We start from the raw sequence: 25,447 nt of genomic DNA on the forward strand, positions 1-25,447 counted from the left end.
TACATACATACATACATACATACAACATACATACATACATACATACATACATACATACATACATACATACATACATACATACATACATACATACATACATACATACATACATACATACATACATAACACATTTAACACATCTAAATGCTGTTCTTCTTCTTCATCATCATCATCATCATCACCAAGAGTTGCGAGCTCTGCTCTCTGTTCCTCTCTCTTCTTGACAGGAAGAACCAACGCCAACCAAGAAGAAGAAGAAGAAGCCCTGTTTCCGCCATAAATCAGACCTTCTCCGATTTTACAGTCACAATACAGTCCTGCACCCCCCCCCCCCTTCTGTAAGAGAATGGATCAGAATGTACACGAAAAGGGTACCCAGATGAGTTCATGATTCCTTCTTCTTCTGTTTTTCTTCTTTTGCAACTCTGTATTATGCGTTAAAGGTTTAATTTCTGGGAGTTTTAAATCAGAACACTGCCTCTGACCCAGAGATGTCGACCTTCTCTTTGTAAGCTTCTTTTTTATATAATTACTCTGCGGGTCCCACTGAATGTAGTTTGGAATTTGGTGGGAATATAGTGAGAATCTAGTCGTGGCTGTAGTTGAGAATATGGCGTAAATGTAGTGTGAATATAGCTGGAGATCTAAGTACCATTCTAGTTAGAATATGATGTTGATATAGATGGAGAAGAGTGGGAATCTGGGTGGAAAATAGTTGGAATCTAGCTAGAACCTAGTTGGAATGCAAGTGGAATCTTGTGTAAATATAGTTGGAACCCAAGTGGGAAACTTGTAAGGAAAATAGTGGGAACCATTGTTGCGGAAAGGCAGAGAGGTATACAACATGTTAAAACAGATACTAAGCAAGATTCCGCGCAACAAGTTGTCGTCGAAATCTGAAGGACACAACAACCAAGGAGGGAGAGGGGATGTTAACCATTCAGTGCCTTTGTCTGGGCCGGGTGCTAAGAACCCTAATTCCGGATCTATACCCATGGTGCAAGGTAGGTTTCCTAGTGGAGTAAAAACTGCCCCTTTCCCCATTGGGGGTTACAACGACTTCGTTGAACCTTTGCCTTCATTTCGGGATGTGCCTAATTCAGAAAAACAGAATTTGTTCATACGAAAGCTTGTGTTGTGCTGTACCGTGTTTGACTTCTCTGACACCACTAAGAATACGAGAGAGAAAGAGATCAAAAGGCAAACCCTGATCGAGCTCGTTGACTTTGTGAGCTCTTCGACAAGTAAATTCTCAGAGCTCGCTATAGAAGAGATTGTTCGCATGGTCTCAGCGAACATCTTCCGTGCGCTGCCTCCTTCCACACATGAAATTGTGGCTGTTGATCTGTTTGACCCCGACGAAGATGAGCCATCGATGGAGCCTGCTTGGTCACATCTCCAATTGATTTATGACCTTTTCCTTCGTTTTATCACGTCAACAGAGATGGATGCAAAGGTCGTCAAACGGTATGTTGACCATTCATTTATACTTAAACTAATTGATCTATTTGAATCGGAGGATTCAAGAGAGAGGGAGTGTTTGAAAACTATCCTTCATCGAATTTATGGCAAATTCATGGTACATCGGCCTTTCATCCGGAAATCAATTAATAATGTTCTTTACCGATTTATCTTCGAGACTGAACGGCACAATGGCATTGCAGAGCTCTTGGAAATACTGGGTAGTATCATTAATGGGTTTGCCTTACCTCTGAAGGAAGAGCATAAACTATTCCTTGTTCGTGTGTTGATACCACTTCATAAACCGAAATGTGTCTCTTTCTATCATAGGCAGTTGACATACTGCATCACTCAGTTTGTAGAGAAAGAGATGAAGCTGGCCGATACTGTGATTAGAGGATTGTTGAGATATTGGCCACTTACTAATAGTCAGAAGGAGGTATTGTTTCTCGGAGAGCTCGAGGAAGTACTAGAAGCAACGCAACCAGCGGAGTTCCAGCGGTGCATGCTTCCACTTTTCCGGCAGATTGGAAAATGTATCAGCAGCGCAAATTTCCAGGTAAATTCGATTGCTCAATATGTAGATCCTAAGATTATTGTGATGACATTACGTACATGCTCAACATGTATATCCTAGGATGATTGTGTTCCTACAAACATACATACAGGCAGACATGCATGCATACCTACCTACCTACAGAGACACATGTGTGTATGAGGTATATATGCATGTCTGTCTGTATATATATGTGTATGACATGTATTTTTCTTAGCATTGGGATATAAAAATCCTAAACTGTCATTCAATTCTAGTCTCACATACACTTAACCAGTATGATAAAAAGGAGGGAGAATCAGTGTTTAAATAGTAAGCTCTACCTTCTACACATAAAAGAGAGTTTTTTTATTGGTCAATATGCTTTTAAAAGCCGAAATATTGATTGAAATCTAAGTTTTTTGGAAGTTTACTGGCTTTATGAGGATATAAGCTGCTAAAATTGCTTAAATTTTTATAAAATCTCTGTTTTTTGGAAGTTTACTGGGTTTTTACAGAGGCTATCTCCCTTCCCTTATCTCCTCTGTCTCATTTTCCTTGGGATTTTTAAGCATTTCCCTTTATTTTCTTCTGGAAACATTGAATATGGTCTATGCTGAAGTTATTACATTCAAATCAATATGCATTAAGTTATGGCTTTAGACTCACATTTTTGCATTCTGCAGGACCCTGCGGCTGTTTTTCATAGTGCATTGTTTCCGATTCCAAAAAAGTGATTCAGAATATGCCATTTGTATTGTATGTATATGTGTGAATACTTTCCTTAGCATTCCCTTTACAGGAAACAATATATTATTTATGAAAGCCTAGTTTTGGAAAGCTTTACAATTAAGAAGAATAAGCTCATATTTTAATTCACATTTAATGCTTCTATTTGAATGAATCATTTTTACATGTCCAATATTGATAGCTTATTGATTATGTATAGATTATGAGCTCAATTATTTACATTATTGCCTACATGCTTATACTTGAAGGTATACATGTTTTTGAGAGGCTATATTTCTTTATGACTGAGTTTACTCATCCTGTTATGGAAAAGTATTAGAATATTGATGCAGTGATTCAAAAAGTTCCACAACTTAGAACGATGGCCTGCATTTTGCAATCTGTTACCACAATCCAGTTAACACAAATAAACTTCGCTAGTCGAACGGGTCTGACTTACAGGACAAATGGTGGAATTAGATTAGCGGTAAAATAGTTGTCTTCGTAATGGATATGGCCATATGCTATAAGAAGTCTTGTATTCTAAGTACTAGGTCTACTCATAATAGGTGTTTTCTGATCAGTGAGTGTTACTAACTACCCCTAGTTACGCTCTTGTAATTGAATGCCAGACTCAAGATCAGTGGGTGGATAGTTGTATAACTGATCCATATATTGATGTGATTATGGATGTATCTCTTTTAATATCAAGTGAGTTTAATTAATCTCAAGCGACTAGTGAGTGTCTGCTAAGAGATTCAGCAACCAAATGTAGGACATTAATGTGACGGTTCTCTGGAAGCCTGTCAGAACTAACAAAACTTTGGCCACAAGGGTTAGCTGCAACATTGCCCTTTTTGCAACGACTACCCTGTATTTTCTGAATTCTCATCAGAGGGGTGATCTTCGTGCTCAATCTAAACATTGCAGGCAAATTTGCAATGGAGGATTGCAAAGAGGACAGGTTTTCAGCTCCTCTCCTAATTCCTGAATCAGAAAGAGAAAATCCATAAAGAGTGAGAAGATTTAAACAAAGCAAGGTATGCATGGTTGATGGCGATCTAATAAACGACCTTACTGAGATGAATAGTCAAGATAGTAGACAAAAGCAGTATAAGGAAATACAACCTGATCCTGATGCCATAGAGAGCACTGACGGAAAGATGGCTTGCATGCCGCCACTGATGAAAGTGACGTAGGGAAAGGCACATGATAAAACCATATTTCAAGGGCATTGAGAACAGCATGATAAAAAAAAAACAAATGGGATGTATGAATTGTTGGGCCTTATAATATAGCAAACATGTCAACAGACAAAGAGAAAGAGAGGAAACATTTGGGTAGCTGAATTTTTATTAGACTGACTGACATTAATAAAAGTCTGCTGAACAAAAAGACTATTGTGACACAAGAATCTATTTAAACCCGTTTCCACTTTCACAAGTGAATCTGGATTTTCTAAATGAGAAAAAGAGGAGAATGCTCTATGAATTGGCACCAACAAATTCATCAATGGCAGAACGAGAAATGGCTATGCTAACATGGAGACAGTGTTTGTGGAATACCTCTATAAAGTGGTGCCAAGGTGAAGAGAGCTAAAATCAAAGGGAGTGGAATAAGGCCATTGAAGTAATGAAGGCTGAGGATGACAACTCAAATCATACGATTAAAAAATTGATAAGTTGCATGCGTATTGGAGGTAGAGTTTCAGAATTTTTCACCAGCACTATTAATGTTAAGCACGGAGGTGTGCTCTCACCAAATGTGTTTGGTTTTTGCAGTGAATTAGAACAAATTATTGATGAGATTGTATAAGAAGAAGGAATTGAAGAGATCGTAATTGGCAATGTACTCATGTGTTGCTCAATTGATGTGGTTCTTTTATCAAATACTTTTGAAGATCCACAAAAGCTTATGGATTGACTTGGAAAACCTTTGCATGTAAAGTGGGTACCAATTGTGCCAAAACAAAGGTTATGCTAGTGAAAAGTCTCTATAAGGATAAAACCATACATTGCGTATGGCATTGTATCTTGGCCTTGAGACTCGCTCCTATCATAAATGGAATGAGCGAGTTACTTAAAATTGTACCTTGGGCTTGAACCACTTAAAATGTTTGGTAGATTAAATACTTGTCCTTGAGATTCTCTTCAATCATAGATGGAATGAATCCTCTACTTGACATTCGATAGCAGGAAAGAGGCCTAATTATGCATTTGAGAGCATATGCAATGGAAGAGAAATCAAATGCTGGGTTTCTCAAGAAATACCTGTTTTGTCACTTTGATGACATTAATGCTTCTGGGTGGGGTTAAAGTATGGGATGTTGGCATCTCTAAGTTCATTTGAAAAGATTTGGAAAGTGTCCATAATTGTTTTCTTACGAAGTTTCTTCAAGTCAAGATACAAAAGTCTCACACGCTCCTACTTCTTGAGGATGAGTCACTTCCCATTGAGCTTATGGGCATGGAGAGGGTTGTGGACTATATGCTTAAGATTCAAAAAATCACACACGTTATCTTCTTAGAATTGCTTGGAAAACAATAAAAAAGTTCTCCATGGGGTTGAAGTATGGGATGCTAACATCTCAAAGGCACTTGAAAAGGTTTGGAAAGTATCCAAAAGCATTTCTTTATGAAGTAAGTTTCATAAAGTCAAGATACAAAAGCCATACATGCTCCTACTTCTTTAGAATGAGTCACTTCTCATTGAGATTATAGGCATGGAGAGGGTTGTGAAGTGTATGCTTAAGATTCAAAAAGTTGTTTGACTTCAATTCGATAATAAGTTCCATAGACAGGAGGCAACACATTGTGTTTCGAATTTTTGCAAGATATGCAAAAACGGTAAGATCATTTGTATTGCTTGTTTCTAGGACAAGAAAGTAAAAGAGCATGAACAATGTTTAATGAGAGGCAACCTACTACACAAGTGACCTCAGCTCAGGTGTGGCATGAATATGCAAAGGTCCTATACGATATCTTGAGGCAGCCTCAACCTCCCATCTCACATGGCTCATGCCCACATGAATCCACCCTTTTTAATGTAAGAAATGCCATTGATCGGTTACAATTTCGGAAGGCTCAGGATCATGATGGATGTTGGTGAGCACTTTATCTATGGCCCGCGACATCTTGCTGCCATTGCTAGCACACATCTTTAATAGAGCCATGTGTGTGAAGGTTTCCCTACTAGACGGATAGAACATACCATTTTCTCAATCCTCAAGAGTGGAGACCTTAGGATGCCAAGTAACTATAGGACAATCATGATTGGCCATTACTGGGCTAAACTATATGGCTCAATCCTAGAGTCAGAATTGAGTATATGGGTAGAGCAAAATCTGTCATTCGGCTGGACAGGCAAGCTTTCTGAAGGGTTCGCAACTTTGGATCACATATTGACCCTCCGAGCCCTTATTGAGGAGGCCTGAGCCAATAATAAGAGGATTATTGCTGCTTTGTGGGTTTCCGAAAATCCTTTGACATTGTGCCGTGTGCTTGGTTTATGCGACGGCTAGAAGCCCTTGGGTATCCCTACAAATATGCAATGGAGAATCTATGCACAGTAGGAATCCATGTTAGGAAAAGTGTGGTCTCCCAATAGTTTGTCAGAGGCGGTGGTTAGCACAATCAAAGTGAACCAAGGATGCCCACTATCGTCCACTCTCTTCGGTCTCTATATAGATGAGATACCACATTACATAGAGAGATTTAGGAGTTTGGGAGTATGCCTAGCAGGTATAGCTATACAAATATTACTATATGCTGATGATATTGTGCTGATTTTTGACTCTCCAAAGTGACTACAAAGACATTTAAATGCCTTCAAACTATTTTGTACGGATATGCCGCCCTTGGTGCTCTTGAAAGACAATGTCCACATTTGCAGTTCCAAGAGCTACGAACTAAACTGTGGCTATTTGATACACCAACTCTTCTCTATGGAGTAGAAACGTGGGGACTAAGTCTTAACAGGGCAAATTACTGGAAAGATTTAGAGAGATCTTCAGTGTTAATGATTGCTTGCATAAAAAGGAACAAAACATCAATACCCCATGATATAATTCGAGCAGAGATGGGAGCAGCCCCTACAATCACCGAGCCATTATTCTGATCAATGACTTGTATCCAATGTCTTTGGGAGCTCCCTAAGGGAAGGTACTCAAGGTTGGCACCTATGTCAGCACGACAATTGGCTGAACATGGAGACATTCATTGTTGGTATGCTGAAATGCAGCAATGGTTCAAGGTACATGGCATAAACATAAATGCACCACCCTTGTTCCAATATAGCTTGGATTGTCCTCATCTAAACATGACCAAAGTGGAAAAGAATAGAGTGATCCAAACTGATATTATTAACTTGGAAAACAAGATAACATGGATCAGCCCTAAAATATCACTTGGTACGAAGATGACACACTACAAGACACTTTTTACACACATTGGAGTATGGATTCATCATCAAGCCATCTTATATGGATGTACATCTATCCTATGCATTGCGCAGTGTGATAGGGCAGCCGCAAACTTTTAGTACGAATTGCCAATTGTGTCATCAAGGAGTGGAATCTGAAGAACACTATGTTTTGTTATTCTAGTGTCTTTTATGAAATAGTAGGGTGATACCATTGCGCCTTTAAGCAAGGCTTTGGCCCACTATGCCAGGTAATGGAATATGAGTACCAATGGTGCCTAGGACTTTTCGTGCTAGAACTCAAGGGACATAGGGGGAAAGTTGTTGAAGTACAACACTACAGCCACACAAGCTCATTCACAAAGGACAATGGCAACTTTCTTTAGCCCCGTGTCTACTACTAATGTTGCAAGTCAATCAAGGGCTTCACAAATGGGCTCCCGACCAGGACACAACAAAGGGTTTACAATAGATCGGGCAATAGTAATTTGTCATGCACGTAGGCCCTGGCCCCATGGACCATGATCTCACCACCTTGTCATTGATAGATAAATGCCATTATCTCTGTACATTATATCTGGCTTGAGAATCTTATATGTGCCAGTAAGAAGATTCTTCAATCTCCTTTTATCTTATTTACTTTATGTTTACTTAGTAACATTTATGTTATTTTAATTTGTTTTTCTCAAAGACGAGACAACACTTAAGATGTATTCTCTTGTTTGGTCTTATAGGCCATTTTGGCCTCTTAAATGATGTTAAGACATCTTTCTTTTCTCTCTCTTTCTATCTTGTGCTCCTTTACTCTGTGTTGTGCCTCTTCTGGAAGTGTTTTGTCAGCTAAAGTGAGTCATGTACATGCAAAGGCATACCACTCATATTGGGTTTCAGATAAAACTTTGCTATACCAGGAATCATTCTCATGTGGTCTTTGGCATGTTAGAAAGCTTTTGAATGACCCCCACAGCCGCCAATACATTCCCTGAAGGTTTTTGTGTGTTCTTTAAAGTAGGCTAGCAGGTAGACATTTCTAATGTCTATTTTTGGTGTAGACCAATGATTGCTTAGAAGGTTTATCTCAGTGGTTGGATCATCTTGCAAGAGGTACATGCTGATCTGAGACTAGCTGTCAAGAAGCTCAATGCTTAGCTCTTAGTAGAGTCTCACCATTCACTAAGCAAGGTTATTGAGCACAAACAATATTTTGAGCGAAAAATAGCAAATAAATACGGATTGCTTCGTGATTAATCTATTAAATATTTTTAGGGCCATTATTATCATTATCACATTATAATATACCACACCTTATATATACACTATATGTAAACATTAAATTATTCAGTTCTAATATAAAAGTGAGTTGCAAGGAAACATGTGTAAATAGACTATTTCGTATCATGAAACGTAGAAGCCCCTGAAAATTATATTTGGTCATGAGGATGTAGGATATAATTACAAGAAAAATGGCCTCATCCAATATTATGTCAAATTATTTGGGAGTGAATAATTATCAAGAATTCTTCTTGGTATACATGATTTGTGTTTTTAATCAAGATTTGTAGTGGCAGATAAAATAATTTGTACCTTGCTAATCATAGATAAAATCACTAAGCAAGGTTATTGAACACAAATCTTGATAGAAATGTGTAATGATTTTATTTCACCATATGTTGGCATTGTTCACAGGTTGCTGAGCGTGCTTTATTCTTGTGGAACAATGATCACATCATACATCTCATGACACACAATCTGGAAGTCATTCTACCTCTCGTGTTTCCGGCCCTCGAGACAAACACAAGGAATCACTGGAATCAAGCTGTCCATAGTCTAACCCTCAACACAAGAAAATTGCTCATGGAGCTAGATCACGATCTATTTCTAGAATGCAAACGAAAATTTGACGAAGAGGAAACGAAGAAGAACATGATGCGAGAAAGGAGGGAGCTTATATGGCAACAATTAGATGACCTTGCTTCCACAAGTGTACCATGTAAATCACCCTCCTTGGTTCTACAGAGTAAAAAGGTATGAACCTCGGGTAGAAATAAACATCTTCATATCCGTGGAACTGAGGCTAGGGAAACTTAGTGTCACAATCTGTTTTTGTTCTTGACTATCATTCATCATCTATAACCATTTGATGTGTTTCCATGCTCGAGGCCACCCTTCTTGTCAGATATATGAGTGAAATGAGTGAACAAAGTTTCATCTTGTCTATGAACATTTGTCCGATTTTGTCTTGAAAAATTTGATAGACTGTCTCAGAATATGTGATTGAGTTTGTCGTAAAGGAGGGATGATAAGATGAGTGAAAACTTCCCTGTATCTTTGCATGTTCCATAGCTCTTTTTATAGAGATGAAAGAGTGCATGCACAAACTATAGTTCTAATGTTCAAAACATCATTTATTGCAAAGAGAATTGTTTGAAGAGACATCATAAGCTTTTGGCAAAGGGCAATGGTCTTTTGATCGGTCTATTTGGGTATGTGTTTGAGAGAAAGAAAGGGTTCGCTGTACTTATCAACTCCGCAATGACTATATCTTAGAATGAGCATAGTATTACGAATCTTAAGAGGCAATTTAAGGTAAATGTATAGGTGCGTACCTATTATGAAAGAAAGAATTTACAATAAATACATAGAGAAAATTGTTTACATTGGTAACAGGGAGAAAATACATAGAGGTGGTGCTAATTTGTTATCCTCAACCATTAGACTTCCGATATCAGTCTATGTTGTTATTCTTATGACTAACTACAGGTATTGATTGCTTATTTTATTACTCCCTTTCTGTAGCTTATAACGCATTAGTCACAAGTTGTAGTTGGTCTCCTCCTTTATTGATAGTTTTCACGGAAGATGTGAGGTCTACTGTGTGGTGTAAATGACATACTTGGTTTCCATTGCATGAATTGTTTCCGTTGGATACAGACCTGTATCAGAGAGTTGATGGGATACCACTCCACCTCTTGTGATTCTTTTTTATGGATCACTTTTGCTCATAAAGAGAAGCAAAACTAGGGAGTATGGAGTATCATGTAAATTTAATTCCCATTCACATTTTCTACTGTCACGATGTGAAACTGTAGCAAATCAGAATTACAACAGCATTTGATATTTGTGGAAAGGTTCTGAATTTGATATTGCTCTAAATATGGGTCTTACAAATTGTCCAAGTCATAGTGAAAAAATTAGCTGCTTCCGAAACATTTTTCCAGAGTTTTCAGAACGCTTCTCTTTTTCTTTGCTACCTATTAAGCACATGAAAAATATTGACAACTATTGAGTTATTTGTTGTAAGCAATATTACTGACATTTGGATGTGGGCCAACAGAAAACAAATAATGAGTGTATTCCATGAAACCATTTCTAGACCATTGTGTCCCTCAATGGAGAATGCTATTAATATGACTATCGCATGAGAAATGTGTAATTTGGTGGGTTTAAGTTTAACTTAACATATCTAAGCTAGATCATACAATTTTCCATTTCTTTTAGCAATCATGTATCTAACACAATCTAAAAAATTTATGTTGAATTTTGAACACATAACTTATTAGAAATATTGAGAATCGAGTAGATAGGTATATAGAGTTACAACTGCAGAGATGGATATATGAAAACAGAATTTCTATTACATATGAGAGTAGTTCAAAATGGTAGTTTTCCCATGCGCTCACACCTTAGAGCTTAGATAGGATATGGACCGGCTCACTACAAAATTAGTGGGGACTGATGATCAATCTGACCACTGTGTGAAAAAAGTGACTTATAAACTATGTTTAGTCTTAGTATAAATGTGCAAGTCAGTTGACAGTAGTGGAGATATTCCTTTTCTGTCAACTGACTTGTCATTTAATATGACCCAACTCCCTAGGTACATGCTAGTGCTAGATAATACTTATCTTGAAGTCAATGACGCATACTTCAAGACTAAGTACATCGTAACTTGCCCACAAAATATTCTAGCTGACTTGATTAGCCAATCCTTTTATCTATTTCTCTCTTTCCTAAATATATTGTGTCCTACGCATCTACGGTTTCCTAGATTAACACCTTATCGACCCATATGGTCGAGTTGCACACTAGCCGCTCCTCATTTGGGGCGCTATCACAAAATGTGCACTCTAAGAGCACATATGGGGATAGATTTACAACTTGGGGCTGATCATTGATTATATCTAACACGCCCCCTCAATGATCAACCCATTGAGTTCACTTGGAATTGGGCCAACACCTAGTCGTCGAAGGTGTTGTTGCAACTGTTCTGCTCCAAGCGCCTTTGTGAAGATATCTGCAGCATTTTCTGATGTTGGACAGTACTCAAGCTCCACAATCTCATCATTTATTAGCTCCCGCACATAGTGATACTGAATCTCTATGTGTTTAGTACGTGCATGAAATACGGGGTTCTTGGCAATGGCCATGCAACTCTGATTGTCACACCTCAATACCGTTGCCGTCCTTATTGGGACTGCCACATCCATAAGGATTCTTCTTAGCCAAACTACCTCGCATGCCGCTATGCATGCTGCTTTGTATTCTGCCTCCGTTGAAGATAGTGCCACTGTTGGTTGTTTTTTACTACTCCATGAAACAGCTCCAGATCCTATTGAAAAACAATATCCAGAAACTGATTTTCTGGAATCACTATCTCCAGCCCAATCGGAGTCGCAATATCCACTAAGTTGGTCAATTGTTGGCTTGTAGAAGATTCCATAATTTAAAGTACCCACAATGTACTTTAATACACGTAGAGCAGCTTTCCAATGAGTCTCCTTCGGCTTGTTGCTGAATCGACTCACCACATTGACTGCAAAACAAATATCCGGCCTAGTGTTGCATAGGAAAATTAGACTTCCTACTAGTTGTCTATACTTCCTTATGTCAACCATTGGTGATGAGTCTTCTTGGGATAGCTTGCAGTTTGACTCCATTGGAGTCGACTTCGACTTGCTGTCCATCATCCCGAAGGTCTTCAAGATCTCTGTTGCATACTTTCTTTGTGACATGAAGATGCCGACCGAGGTTTGCCAAACCTCAATTCCAAGGAAGTAGTGTAGAATCCCCAAGTCTGTCATTTCAAACTCAGTTTTCAAACACTCTTGTGTTTGGCCAATGCACTCTTCATGGTCACCAGTAAGTACTAGATCATCCACGTAAATGATAATGATGACTTGTTTCCCGTCCTTCATTTTGACATACATACTTGCATCCGAAGCACATTGCTTAAAGTCGATTGATCGTAAGAAGCTGTCTATCCTCTTGTTCCAAGCTCTTGGTGCTTGCTTTAGACCATATAGTGCCTTCTTCAGCTTGCAAACTTTGTTTTCTGAATTCGGTATCTCAAACCCCGGTGGTTGTGTCACATATACCTCCTCCTTGAGATGCCCATTCAGAAATGCTGATTTGACATCCATTTGATAAATCGGCCATCCTCTTGAAGCAGCCAACGCTATGACCATTCGAATTGTTGTCATGCGAGCTGTCGGGGCAAATGTTTCTTGTACATCGAACCCTTCAATTTGGGAGTATCCTTGCGCTACTAGCCTGGCCTTGAATTTCTCCAAAGAGCCATCAGCTTTATACTTTACTTTCCATACCCACTTCGTGCCTATCACCTTCTTCTTTGTTGGCCTCTCTACCAACTCCCATGTGTCATTTTTCATGATGCTATCATATTCTGATATCATCGCCTCTTTCCACTTCGGGTCGGCCATAGCTTCCTCCACCGAGGTCGGCTCACTCACTGAGCCTATGATGTCCACCATCAGAGCCATGTTGACAATGTGGTCAGAGGTTCTTCCTTGCTCTTGTATTCTTCTTGATCTTCGTAATCCATCAGTTGAAGTTTCAGGAAACTCAACTTTAGGAGTATGATCATTGAAGAGTTGTTGAGCCCACTTAGGTATTTTCTTTACATGTGGGACTGGCATAGGCTGAACTAGTGAACCATTACCATCAGATGGTTCAGCTTCCTTTTTTGGATAATGGGTCGGGATTGGGTAAAATACTTCTTCAGTTGATGAGATAACTTGAGAATCGTTGTTCTCAGCTAGCTGTGGTTGTTCCTCATCGAACACCACATCGTGGCTTGTCAATATCTTTCTTGCCTCTGGATCGTAGAGTCGATAGGCCTTTGACTCTTCACTATATCCGAGAAAGATACACTTTTTGCTTTTAGCATCCAACTTCTTTCTGCTCACATCTGGAATATGTGCGTAGCACATACACCCAAAGGTTCTGAAGTGCAGCACTGAAGGTTTCTTGCCTGAATAAGCTTCTTGGGGTGTTTTCCCTTGAAGTGCCTTCGTGTAGCTCCGATTGAGGATGTAAACTGTTGTGTTCACTGCTTCAGCCCAGAATGGGTCGGGCAGCGCTTGTGCCTTCAACATACACCTAGCCATCTCGACAACTGTTCGATTTCGACGTTCGACAACGCCATTTTGTTGTGGGGTGTAGGCAGTTGTAAGTTGGCGCTTAATTCCATGCTCTTTGCAATACTCACAGAATTCTATTGATAAGAATTCTCCACCTCGATCAGAGCGTAGCTCCTTCACTAACTTTCCAGACTCTCGCTCGACAAACTTATGCCATCTTTTGAAGATTTTAAAAGCTTCAGCCTTCTCCCGAAGGAAGTAAACCCACATCTTTCTGCTGAAGTCGTCGACTATTAGCATATAGTAGAGAGATCCACCCATTGCAGGAGTCACCATTTTTCCAGAGAGGTCAATGTGTATTAGCTGTAGAGGAGTCTTTGCCCGATTTTGACTCTCTTTTGGAATGGCTGATCTTTGATGCTTGCCCATCATACAAGCATCACAAACATGACTTAAGTCAGATAGGGTTGGCAACCCAACTACTATATTCGACTTCTTCATCTCCTTCAACACAGCAACGTTGAGATGCCCAAATCTCTCATGCCATTGCTTTGTGTTGGTACTTGTGCTGTGGTCAGTAGAAATGGTAAACGCGCTCAGCTCATAGAGATTGTTGCGCCTCACCCCTATTCCTACAACCTTGCCAGCAGAATCTGTTATTTCTGCACCCGACTTCTTGAATCGAACATCAAGACCCTTGTCAGTCAGTGCAGAAATGGACAGTAGATTCTTCTTCAGATCTGGCACGTACAACACTTGAGAGAGATGCTTTGTCCCACCGGTCGTTGCTTTGAGGGAGACGGTTCCGGTTCCTTTGGCCGGACATCGAGCATTGTTTCCGACCACAACATTGATGGGCTCTTGTAGAGGTGTCCAAGAACTGTACCAGTCACGATTACTGGTCATATGTCGGGATGCTCCACTATCGAGAATCCAAGACTCATCAACAACTTGAGTGTCAACTAAAGAACACACTTCTTCAGTTGCGACCCATAACTCTAGTTCATCTACGACATTGTTAGCGGACTCGGGCTCTCTCCAAGAAGTCTTATTAGAACCATTCTTCTCATCCGCCATCTTCTTTCGACAATCCTTGATTGTGTGACCCTTCTTGTCACAGTAGAAACACGATCCATTGAACTTCTTCTTCTTCGATATCCTATTCGCATTGTTTGAATTGGATGCCCCTTCACCCTTAGTCCTAGAGACAAATGCTGAATCTTCCCTTTCTTCTCTTGTCTTCAGCCGAAGCTCCTCTTCAAGCAGCATTGCACTTAGTTCATCAAATTTTAAAGGAGTGGGTCGAACCTGAGTGTTCAATGCTGTCACAATGGCATCATACTTGAAAGGAAGTACTCGAATGCACCGACGAGCCATATCCTCTTGAGAGACGACTACTCCAACAGCCGCCAGCTGATCTTGAAGATCCTTAATCCTTTTTACAAAGGATTCTACTTTCTCTCCATCAGCGAGTTTCTCTGCAGCAAGCTGATTTTCGAGGTTTTGTATCCTTGTATAGTTTCTGGTCTCATACTGGCTGGCCAATATGCTCCAAGCTTCATGTGCCCTAGTTGTATGTTGCACTAGTGTTAGTATAGAGTCACATACACCAGTGACTATGGTACATAGCGCATCAGCATTCCTTCTCTTCCAGGCTCGAAGTAGATCAGCATTTGGAGGAATTGATGTGGTAGGGTGTGCAGGGTCAAAGGTTGCCATGGGCTCAGGGTCTCCCCCTGTGGGTCCCATGATTGTTTCCAACAACTCGTAGGAATCCAAAATGGCAGACATTTTGAACTTCCATAGAGTGTAGTTGGTTCCATCTAGCTTTCCATCAGACAATGGAGGTGGGCGAATGCGCAATGGAGCAGCTGCAACATTCGTGGACAAGGCCATTGATACTCTGTCTGTCTCTCTCTCTCTCTCTATTTCTCTCTGTTGCTAGACAGCAACTACCCGTATATACCTAATCTAGATCAACCTCTTCGCTCTGATACCATATTAGAAATATTGAGAATCGAGTAGATAGGTATATAGAGTTACAACTGCAGAGATGGATATATGAAAACAGAATTTCTATTACATATGAGAGTAGTTCAAAATGGTAGTTTTCCCATGCGCTCACACCTTAGAGCTTAGATAGGATATGGACCGGCTCACTACAAAATTAGTGGGGACTGATGATCAATCTGACCACTGTGTGAAAAAAGTGACTTATAAACTATGTTTAGTCTTAGTATAAATGTGCAAGTCAGTTGACAGTAGTGGAGATATTCCTTTTCTGTCAACTGACTTGTCATTTAATATGACCCAACTCCCTAGGTACATGCTAGTGCTAGATAATACTTATCTTGAAGTCAATGACGCATACTTCAAGACTAAGTACATCGTAACTTGCCCACAAAATATTCTAGCTGACTTGATTAGCCAATCCTTTTATCTATTTCTCTCTTTCCTAAATATATTGTGTCCTACGCATCTACGGTTTCCTAGATTAACACCTTATCGACCCATATGGTCGAGTTGCACACTAGTCGCTCCTCATTTGGGGCGCTATCACAAAATGTGCACTCTAAGAGCACATATGGGGATAGATTTACAACTTGGGGCTGATCAGTGATTATATCTAACATAACTTGACCTATGTATGGTGTCATAAATCAAAGCTAATGGAAATTATTTGTATTTGTAGAGAGTGTCAACTAACATGAAAGGACATTGTTATGTTATTTATAATGCGAGAAATTCTAGTGATTAACTATCTTATCATGAGAATATTGATCCGTGATCAAGTACACATGGTAGAAACTACAAATGGCCTTATATATGGCGTAGATAATATGATATAATAGATCATAAAACAAGTTATGAAAAGGATATTTATATTTAGAGGCTTAATTTGTTCAATTGTCACTAAATATACAATATAAATGAGGTTGAATGATCATGTTTATCGAATTGCAGAACATGTAGTATAGTTTTGGAAAAGCGATGGAGTTACTTGCCTGATCGGATGGTTATGCCTTAGGTTGATGCACTTTATGGAATATCTTAAGATGAAAACATGTGTCTCACTATATTTGTTTTTCAAACGAGAACAAGTTAGGAAAGAAAATGCAATATTCTATATAAAAACAAATCTAATGGAATGAAGGAATTTTTGAAGTTGAATTATCCCTAAGACAATATGAATTGACACCAATGTGGAGATGAACATGTGTCTCACTATATTTGTTTTTCAAATGAGAACTAGTTAGGAAAGAAAATGTTATATTCTATATAAAAACAAAATCTAATGGAATGAATAAAATTTTGAAGTTGAATTATCCCTACAACACTATAAGTTGACACCAATGGTGGAGATATTCATTGGATGAATCAAACAATAGCATAGTGCTAGAAAAAGAGAGAATATGTAATATCATATATGTATTATCAAACCAAGGAGACCTTTACACTTCTTAGTAAATAAAGAGTGAATGCTCTCTTACTCTAGATTTTAAAAAAAGGTCCATACCACCTATATATACTCATTGTATGCAAAAAACTTCTTCATTGCAGTCTTCTTGTGGTAATGTTTGATTGTTGTTAAACCTTACACATAACAATATAAAAATATGTAGCAATACAAGTTTTTGATGTTAGTTTTCACTCATCAAAATATATGTAGGTTTTCCAAGTGTTTACTTGAAGGAAAAATGAAAATTTGAGCTTCTTGTATCTTTACAAAGTTGTTAAAGAATGTGAGAAACTTGCACTATAGATGCATCAAATATATAGGTGGAATTGATGAGAAATGTTGGAAATTCCAATATGGAAAGATATATTTATTTTCTTTTGTCTCAAAGCATCTTGTCGTAGAAACTACATCCAATTACAGTATGTTTAGAGCCATTATAACTTATAAGTGGACTCTAATAAGGAGGGATATTGTTATAATTTTGTAAACTTCGTTGCCACATAAGCTTGAAGCATATCTTCAATAACTTGATTGACTCATCTCGTTTGACCATACGATTGAGGATGATATGAAGAACGCATGCTTAAAGTAGTTTCTAACTTTTTAAAGACATGAATCTAAAAATTGACCATAAACTTTGAACATCTACCAATGACTACATGCATAAGTGTAGTAACCCATAAAATCATAAAAACTCTTCAACGAATGAGTGAGCCAATTTAAAATTGTTATTATGGTTTTAGTTTTATATAAAATTGGCTATTTTTGTTTGTCTATTGAGAACCACCTATAAAGAGTCATGGCCTCTTTGTGTTCGAAATACGCTAACAGTAAAAATCTAGAGATATACTTTTCCATTTGTTACTAGGAATATTTTGTGGAAGCAAAAGACTCGCAACTTCAATCTTATTCAATGACAATGCAAATATTTGATTATATAACCTTGCACAATGTGGCATAATTTAGGCCAGAAAACATTTGTGGGGATTAGAATGAGTGTTCCATCTAATTGAGGGTGTATCATGACAATAAAAAAGAATTTGTTTTTTTACTCGAGAAAGAATTGGAACACGAACCTTCCCATTATGGTAGCAAAAAACTTGCAACTTCAATCTTATTCAATGACAATGCAAATATTTGATTATATAACCTTGCACAATGTGGCATAATTTAGGCCAGAAAACGTTTGTGGGGATTAGAATGAGTGTTCCATCTAATTGAGAGGTTGTATCATGACAATAAAAAAGAATTTGCTTTTTTACCCGATAAAGAACTGGAACACGAACCTTCCCATTATGGTAGAGCAAACGTTTAGGCAAGTGATTTTAATGGTATCTTTACTAGACTCCACTCTCATCAAATAACTTTGAAAGAATTTATTTATTTATTTATTTCCCAAAAACATTACTACTTCCAATAGTTAAGAAAAAGTACATAGAATAATATACAACTCATATGTTACAAGCCAATTTGCATGGCTACAAGAAAACAACATGTATAAATGAAGCAACAAAGCCTCATCACAATATTACTTGACAGAATCCCCTCAACATGAGCCTCACACAACCCACATTCAGCAAAGACATCCTCAAATATCTTCACAATTCAGCACCCACCTCTATGTTTGGTTACCCTTGGAGGAAACAACCATCGGGTGGCTGATAAATCCACTTTGCATTGCCATCCACCATTTGTAGCATCGGAGAACTTGTCTATTTTAGAAAGAAGCGGTATCCAGCTTCTTCACTCACGTTAGAGGGCCCTGAAGGCTGTCCAACTTTCCTTGTAGAGTGTAGAAATCAGATTAAACCAAATCATCATTAAACTCTCAACTAGCTTTGAAAGAAATTACCATGAAGGTATTTCTCTTGAAGTTGATAAAAGAAAACTTAGATTTAAATTAAGTGATGCGAAGCATTTTTACCTCAACAATATTTGTGTTCATTGAACCATTGTGATAATGAATGAAAATATCAAATTCTTGGATGAGCCCTATCTAGCTACCTTTCTAGATGAATAATTTCTCCAAGATTTAAGTGCATGAATGAAAACCGAAAGTTTAGTTTTCTTGAATTGAAAACAAACATGGTGTAGAATCAAGTTTCAAATTCTCAAAAGCAATAGGTTTTCCATCTTGGTAAATAACGTAGCATTAGTGTTGGTTTCAAACTCAAATGGTTTTGAAGGGCCAAGTGACGTAAGCGTAGGAGCAACAACACATGTTACTTGAGAATGGTACAACATTAGTAGACTTACATTTTTTACCCCTTTAAGGAAAATAAGTGAATTAATTAGTTGCAAATATTAGAAAGTGGTTTCATTTGAAAACTAACAAAACTAACAATCGGCAATGGTTCGGTTTGAACCTAATCGAACCGCGAAACCGCGGCTTAACGACTTAATTGTTTCAACGGTTCGGTTTTAACAGCCAAAAACCGCAGTTTAAACGATTTTAAGATTTTTTATTTTTTATTTTTTAAAAATTTAAAAATTGTTTTTAAACAATCTTTTCATTTTCAGACCTCATTCTCACATTTTAGGAACATCTTAAAAAATAAAAATAATGAAATATTATAAATTTTAAAAATAATAAAATAAAATAAAAATGTTGACCTATGTTGAAAACCGAAACCGAAACCGAACCACGGTTTTTATTGTTTAATGGTTTAATGGTTTCGTGGTTCGGTTCGGTTGGGGTCAGGTTTCAAAAATTGTAAACGGTTTGGACCCTCTCAAACCGAACCAAATTGTTGCCGATTGTTAAACAAAACCAAGAAATGAACAAATTTCTTAGACATTATGGGGAATAGGCTAGAGTTTCACTAACTCTATTAAAGAAGGATCAATTTGAACAAATTGGTCAGTACTTAAATGTCCCAAGTAAAAGCAATATTTCAACGTTTTTGCATAGAAACTTTTGTCTTGTAATGTCTTAATTTGGACAAAATGATAATGAATATAATGGTCATCCAATTTACGATTATGAATGAGAATAAATTTCAAGAAAACAACGATAAAATGATTGATTTGATCTTGAAAAGTGACATTGATTTCTTGTTGAGATTTGTTGGAGGTTTAGTCAACCCATATAATATGAATAAAAATTCATAACGACCACAATGCATATGATTATTGGTTTTCATCAATATCTTCCTCAACAATTCTTATTTGATGGTAACAAGTTCGTAGTTCAATTTTGATATTTTATTGAGCATTATGCAAACAAACAACTAAATCGTCAACACTTGACAATGAATATATTTTTTTGATAGCCACTTTATTTAGACAAAAACAATCAACATGCATTCACAGTGTTCTTGTTTCTTGACTAGTATAACTACCACAAACTAAGGAGATATACATTGATAAATGTGACCTATCCTTAAGTAATCCTTAGGTTATGTTGTGATCTCATCCTCTTTGAGTTTATTAAGTTGACAAGGAGGAATATTTATAGGAACAACGATTGATTAGAGAACATCACTTATTTGGTAATTTTGGTAACAATTCCTCAAGAAAAACATCTTTAAAAATGATTGAATTGAGTCATTATTGATCGTGAAACAAAATTGATTTACATCAACATTAAGATAATAATACTAAATTATTGGATCAATAACGTAATACTGAAGTAGAGGTCAATGGTGTGGTAAAGTCTCATAGGCCCTAAACTATCATGTCACTTCTCTTCTCTTCAATAATGACATTACCATCCCTATATGCACTAATTTTCCTTCCTTCCTTGAATTGCACACTCATGGCATGTTTTCTTTGTGATGTGCAACTTAGCTCAAGTGTGATAGTGATCTAAATATATTTTGCCACCCTTGCATGCCCTTCACTTGGATAGAAAAGCATTTTATTTTCAAATATCCATCAAGAAGATGATCAAGGCTTTAGCTCTAGATATCTCTTTTCACTCTCCATGTTGAAGCAAATGGAATATTTGATGCCTCGATCTTTGCTCTAAGATCCTTTTTCAACCCAAGCAACCATTGATACATATAATCTACAAGCTTTCGCTTTCGGTTCTTCTTCTTCTTCTTCTAATGTAGAGCTCATCATTTATATATAATTTACCCATCAATGTTCCTTTCTACTTTTTCACTACCTCTATCCAGGGAGCATTGTTGTGATGTAGTGTGTTCACAAGAGGAAATGTGTCGAACTTCAAGTTTATGGAAGGTTAAAGGTAATTGAAACTATTAAAAATGTATAGCTCAATAGAGCCTTTTCTTTGAATGATAAGATCAAGGGTTCGAATCTTGTTTGAAGAGTGTTAGCGAGTTTAAATGCATAAGAAAAGGTAATGTGAATGGATGGACACGACGATCTAAATTTTGCTCACTCTGGATCCTTGGAAGGTAAGGATAGGTGCACGAAAAAGAGGAGGTTACTATTTTCATTTACAAAGGAGTTGTTTTTGCACAAGGTGTTGTCAAAATTTTGTTTGAGCTTGGGACACAGAATTAAGAGAATGTGCAAAACCAATGATGACAAGAGGCGATGTGGTTGTCGTCTGTGAGGATGTTGCACCAAAACTCAAGGATATCCTCTTGAAACTTTCTTCTTTAATCTTATTGTACCTCTATCTTAACTATTGTCATTTTAGCACTCCATGCAATGAAGTTGACACTTCATCTTGTTTGCATTTGATTCTGTTTCTTGAAGTTTTGATGTGATAGGATAATATTTATTAAAATTAGGTAACTTTGAATCATCGTCGTATCATCATTAGTACACAAAAGAATTGTTTATCGCCCACTCGATGAATGTTATAACCTAAACATCTCCATCAGGAGGTTTAGGGTTGCAGAGAGTGCTCGACATGCAGCAAATCGTCGTCAAGTCTGTGTTGCCTAAGCCAACAGCGAATCGTTGAAGAATAGGTGTTTCTGTAACCAAGAGATGGCGGGGTTTCTGGTTGCAGAGTGTGCCCCGAACGCAGCCGAGCGGTATCGAGTTTCCCTACTCCTCATGAATCAGGTAAGTCTCTTCAACTAGGGTGTAAGGTTAGTAGTAGGACTACACAGGGGCAATGAAACATGGTGGTGAATGAGCCAACAGTGGGCAATAAAGCATCAATGGTGGCAGCTAAAGCATCGGCGGCAAGGGGGCCAGCTGGACGGTGGGTGGAGTCGAGGTATGCATTGCAAGGGATGAGTAAGAATTGGGAGAAGCAACAGGCAGTGATTTTAGGACAAAGGAAAGGAAACAACATGTGGAAAGATGTAGGGAAACACATCAGTGGAGATATTAGCAAGATATGCAAGGAAGTAGTGCATCAAACTAATAATGGGGGATTGTTGGGAGAGGAGGTTAGGGCTCCCGCCAGCGGTATGGCAGCGGCTGCCTTCATAGTTGATTGTAGGGAGGACTCACGGGTGTGGGGAGAGTCAGAAGCTTGGAATAAAGAGGTAGGGACGCAAGAGGGTGGGGGAGACCTCCCCAACCATGCATTATGGCATATGGAAGTAGAAGAGAGGCAACGGGGACCACAAGGTGGGCCGTATAAGGGGCTAGATGTTGTGGAAATGGAGGCCACCGAGGACATGATGCAGGTGGAGAACCTTTTGAATGAATGTGGTCAAGCACATAATGCATGTCGGATAGGGGACTATGATAAGCAATTGGAATCGAAGGAAAGCTCTGAGATACTTGATGTTTTTCTGTCCGAGGAAGAAAGTGAAATCTTAAATGCGGAGATTAGAAGATTAACGAAGTGTTCGTTCATTTGCAAATTACTTGGTGGTAGACCTAGTAGGGGTATGGTTCGTGACATGTTACAGGTAGCTCTAATGGATAGGATCCCACATATAAAGAATGTGGATAATATGGGACGTAATTTCTTTCACATTGAAGTGGCGGAGGGGAGTAATCTATCACAAATTCTTGATATGAAATTTGTAGAGCTGAAATATGGAAGAGCTCTCTTATTGGAATGGCATCCTAATTTCAATGTTATGGAGGAAGCAAAAAAACTTGGTAACCCCATGGTGGTATCTATGGTATTTCCCAATCTGCCGCGACATTTATACCCCTTGATGCCAAAGATTGGGGCAAAGATTGGCACAGTTTGTCCTTTAAAGGAAACCATGGCAGACAAAATCAGAGACTCCCCTAAGATTAGGGTGCTTGTGCAAAGTTTGTCCTCTCTCCCCTCTATAATCAGGGTGCATGATGTGGAGGCAAGACTGATAGATGTGGAAGTGGAATATGAGGGTCTACCTGGTCAATGTTTCTACTGTAAAAAAAACGGTCACATGGCTAAAGAATGCCCTAGGAAGATCAATAATAGCGTAAAAAGGGAGAAGCTTAAGGGGCCGATAGGTAAGCAAGAGAAGACAAGGGTGGCAAGACAAAATACTCTCAATGAGGCTGAGAATGTGCAGGCTAATGCCAATGTCTGGTCTCTTGTTTTGGGACGTAAAAATGGATTGCAAGAAGAAGGAAACACAACTACACCTCAAGTAGTTTTGAGGAATCGTTTTGCAGTGTTGCAAGAAGAGGGTGTCACACTACAAGATCAAAAGACAACTAATGTGGAAGAGGTGGTAGCGTGCACACCCGATGTTTTACTAAACAATACACACCTTAGCCAAGAAAATGTCATGAGCTCACCCTCCTCCATTGGTAAAAGTGGAAGTATTGGATTGAGAGCAATGAAAGAATGGTTACGTAAGGGGAGAGGTCAAGAAAGCTCTTCCACCACTTCCGAATTTCAGAAGCCACAAGTGTCACGTCATGAAAGTAGTGAAGCACCGGTCAGAGTTCCCGTCAAATTTGTTAGGGCCAAAAGTTCAGAAAGGGGCACTCTAGGCATGGGGTGTAAGTTTAGCCAGAAGGCTCTCACGAGATTAACTGATTTTTGTCATGAGGAGGCCTTAGGGCTGAGGGTTTATGTCATTATTGCTGAACGTAACAAGTTGCTGAAATTAGGCTTCTCATTTGATTTGTTGGACCTGGAGGTTTCGGCTAGTAACATGGCACGTATCTCTAGCTCCATAGAAGTCAAGGCACACAAATACTTCAACAGCCTGCCAGTCACCTTGAGTGGGGATAAGTGGATGTCGATGTGGATGACCGCTGGAATGTCATGTGGGAGTTTCGATGATGCCTGCATTAAAAAGCAGCTATTATTTTGCCTAGAGGAGAAGGTAGACTCCCTCTATGAGGTGCTACACTTCCATGAGGAGGAACTGGAAGAAGATATAAGGCAGGATGTGGTGTTAGGATGGGAGAAGATCAATGCGGGAGGTTGGGCATGGATTCATGGGGAGGGACTTTGTCCTTCTTGGGAGACCTCTCAATTATGTTCATGAAGTTAATCACGTGGAACATACAAGGTCTTGGTGGAAGCAAGTGCATGATGGAAAGGAAGAACTTTTGTCAGGAGTTCAAATCCCCGTGCTTTAAGGGGATCCCAGACATTTTGCTCTTGCAAGAGCATCATTTGTGTGCGGACAGAATCTTGAGTATTGGCAATCCTCTTGAGGGGGATTGGCATACATTTTGGTCTCCAGCTCAGGGTGAGCATGGTAGAAAAGGAGGTGTTTGTACATCTATTAGGCACAATCCGGATATTGTGGTCGTGGGTTAGGACACCATAGTGGAGGGACAAGCCATTTGTGTGTCGGTAAGATGGCATCAGTGTATAGTTGGGATAGTAAACGTGTATGCCCCCAATTCGTCCGCTTTGCGGGCTGTTTTTTGGAGGCAATTGGCTGATGGCTTGCCATTTGCAGATGCGTGGATCCTTGCAAGGGATTTTAACATGACTTTGCACACAGAGGACAAGGTGGGTGGCACTCATACAGTGGTCCAAGGGTCAGAGCTAGTTGCTTGGGATCTGTTGATGGGACGATTAGGAGTGAAAGATGCATGGTATGTTCTAGAAAAGCCTCGGAGTTCACTAAGCTTTTCAAGAGCAGGTTGTAGTATAAATGGCTTTTGCATGTCTCGCATAGACAGAATTTACATAAGCTCAGAACTTGAAAAATATGGTAATAATGTTGAAATAATCGCTGGTTCAGCTTACTCTGATCATATGCCGGTTCAGATTACATTAGTCAATCAGAGGTGGCCAAATAGAGACCGCAACATGAGGATCAATAGTAAGCTTTTTGAGGATGCGGAAGTGGGAAGTAAGATAAGGTGCATATGGGCAACTAAGCCAGCTGGTTGTGGTGCACTTGAGTCACTTAGTAGAAAGATTATCGAAACTTTACTATATTTGCACGTAGAGACTAAAAATAGAATTGCAAAGTCTAAAGAAAGAGAAGTGGGATTAAGAAGATCAATAGCAGCTGCCCAAAGAATGCTTCAGAAAGATCCCACGTGTCAATGGTCTAGAGCCGGTCTTGAGGCTGCTAGAGTAACGTTACAACGGTTGATTACGTCTAGAAACACGATGTTATTCAGGAGTTCCGCGACATGGTGGAGCAAGAATGGGGATAAGGTAAA

General features: G+C 38.8%; 1 protein-coding gene across 1 annotated transcript; it reads left to right on the forward strand.

Moving 5' to 3' along the window:
• Window positions 1-287: 287 nt before the first annotated feature.
• Window positions 288-9,577, forward strand: LOC147867541 (serine/threonine protein phosphatase 2A 57 kDa regulatory subunit B' theta isoform-like). The gene is made up of 2 exons (XM_087315337.1): window positions 288-2,020; window positions 8,831-9,577. The coding sequence occupies exons 1-2, from the start codon at window positions 845-847 to the stop codon at window positions 9,173-9,175; spliced, it is 1,521 nt and encodes a 506-aa protein (XP_087171463.1). The 5' UTR covers window positions 288-844; the 3' UTR covers window positions 9,176-9,577.
• Window positions 9,578-25,447: the final 15,870 nt, after the last annotated feature.

The sequence above is a fragment of the Azolla caroliniana genome, unplaced genomic scaffold (assembly GCF_043228905.1).
Source record: "Azolla caroliniana isolate FFs.n. ecotype wild unplaced genomic scaffold, voAzoCaro1.0.p SCAF_2, whole genome shotgun sequence".
In the NCBI taxonomy this organism is placed as follows: Eukaryota; Viridiplantae; Streptophyta; class Polypodiopsida; order Salviniales; family Salviniaceae; genus Azolla; species Azolla caroliniana.

Excerpts from the sequence above, each read along its gene's own strand:
- LOC147867541 (XM_087315337.1), top strand. The coding sequence starts at position 845 with ATGTTAAAACAGATACTAAGCAAGATTCCGCGCAACAAGTTGTCGTCG. Across the intron at positions 2,021-8,830 it reads TCAGCAGCGCAAATTTCCAG|GTTGCTGAGCGTGCTTTATT; the intron begins GTAAATTCGATT and ends CATTGTTCACAG.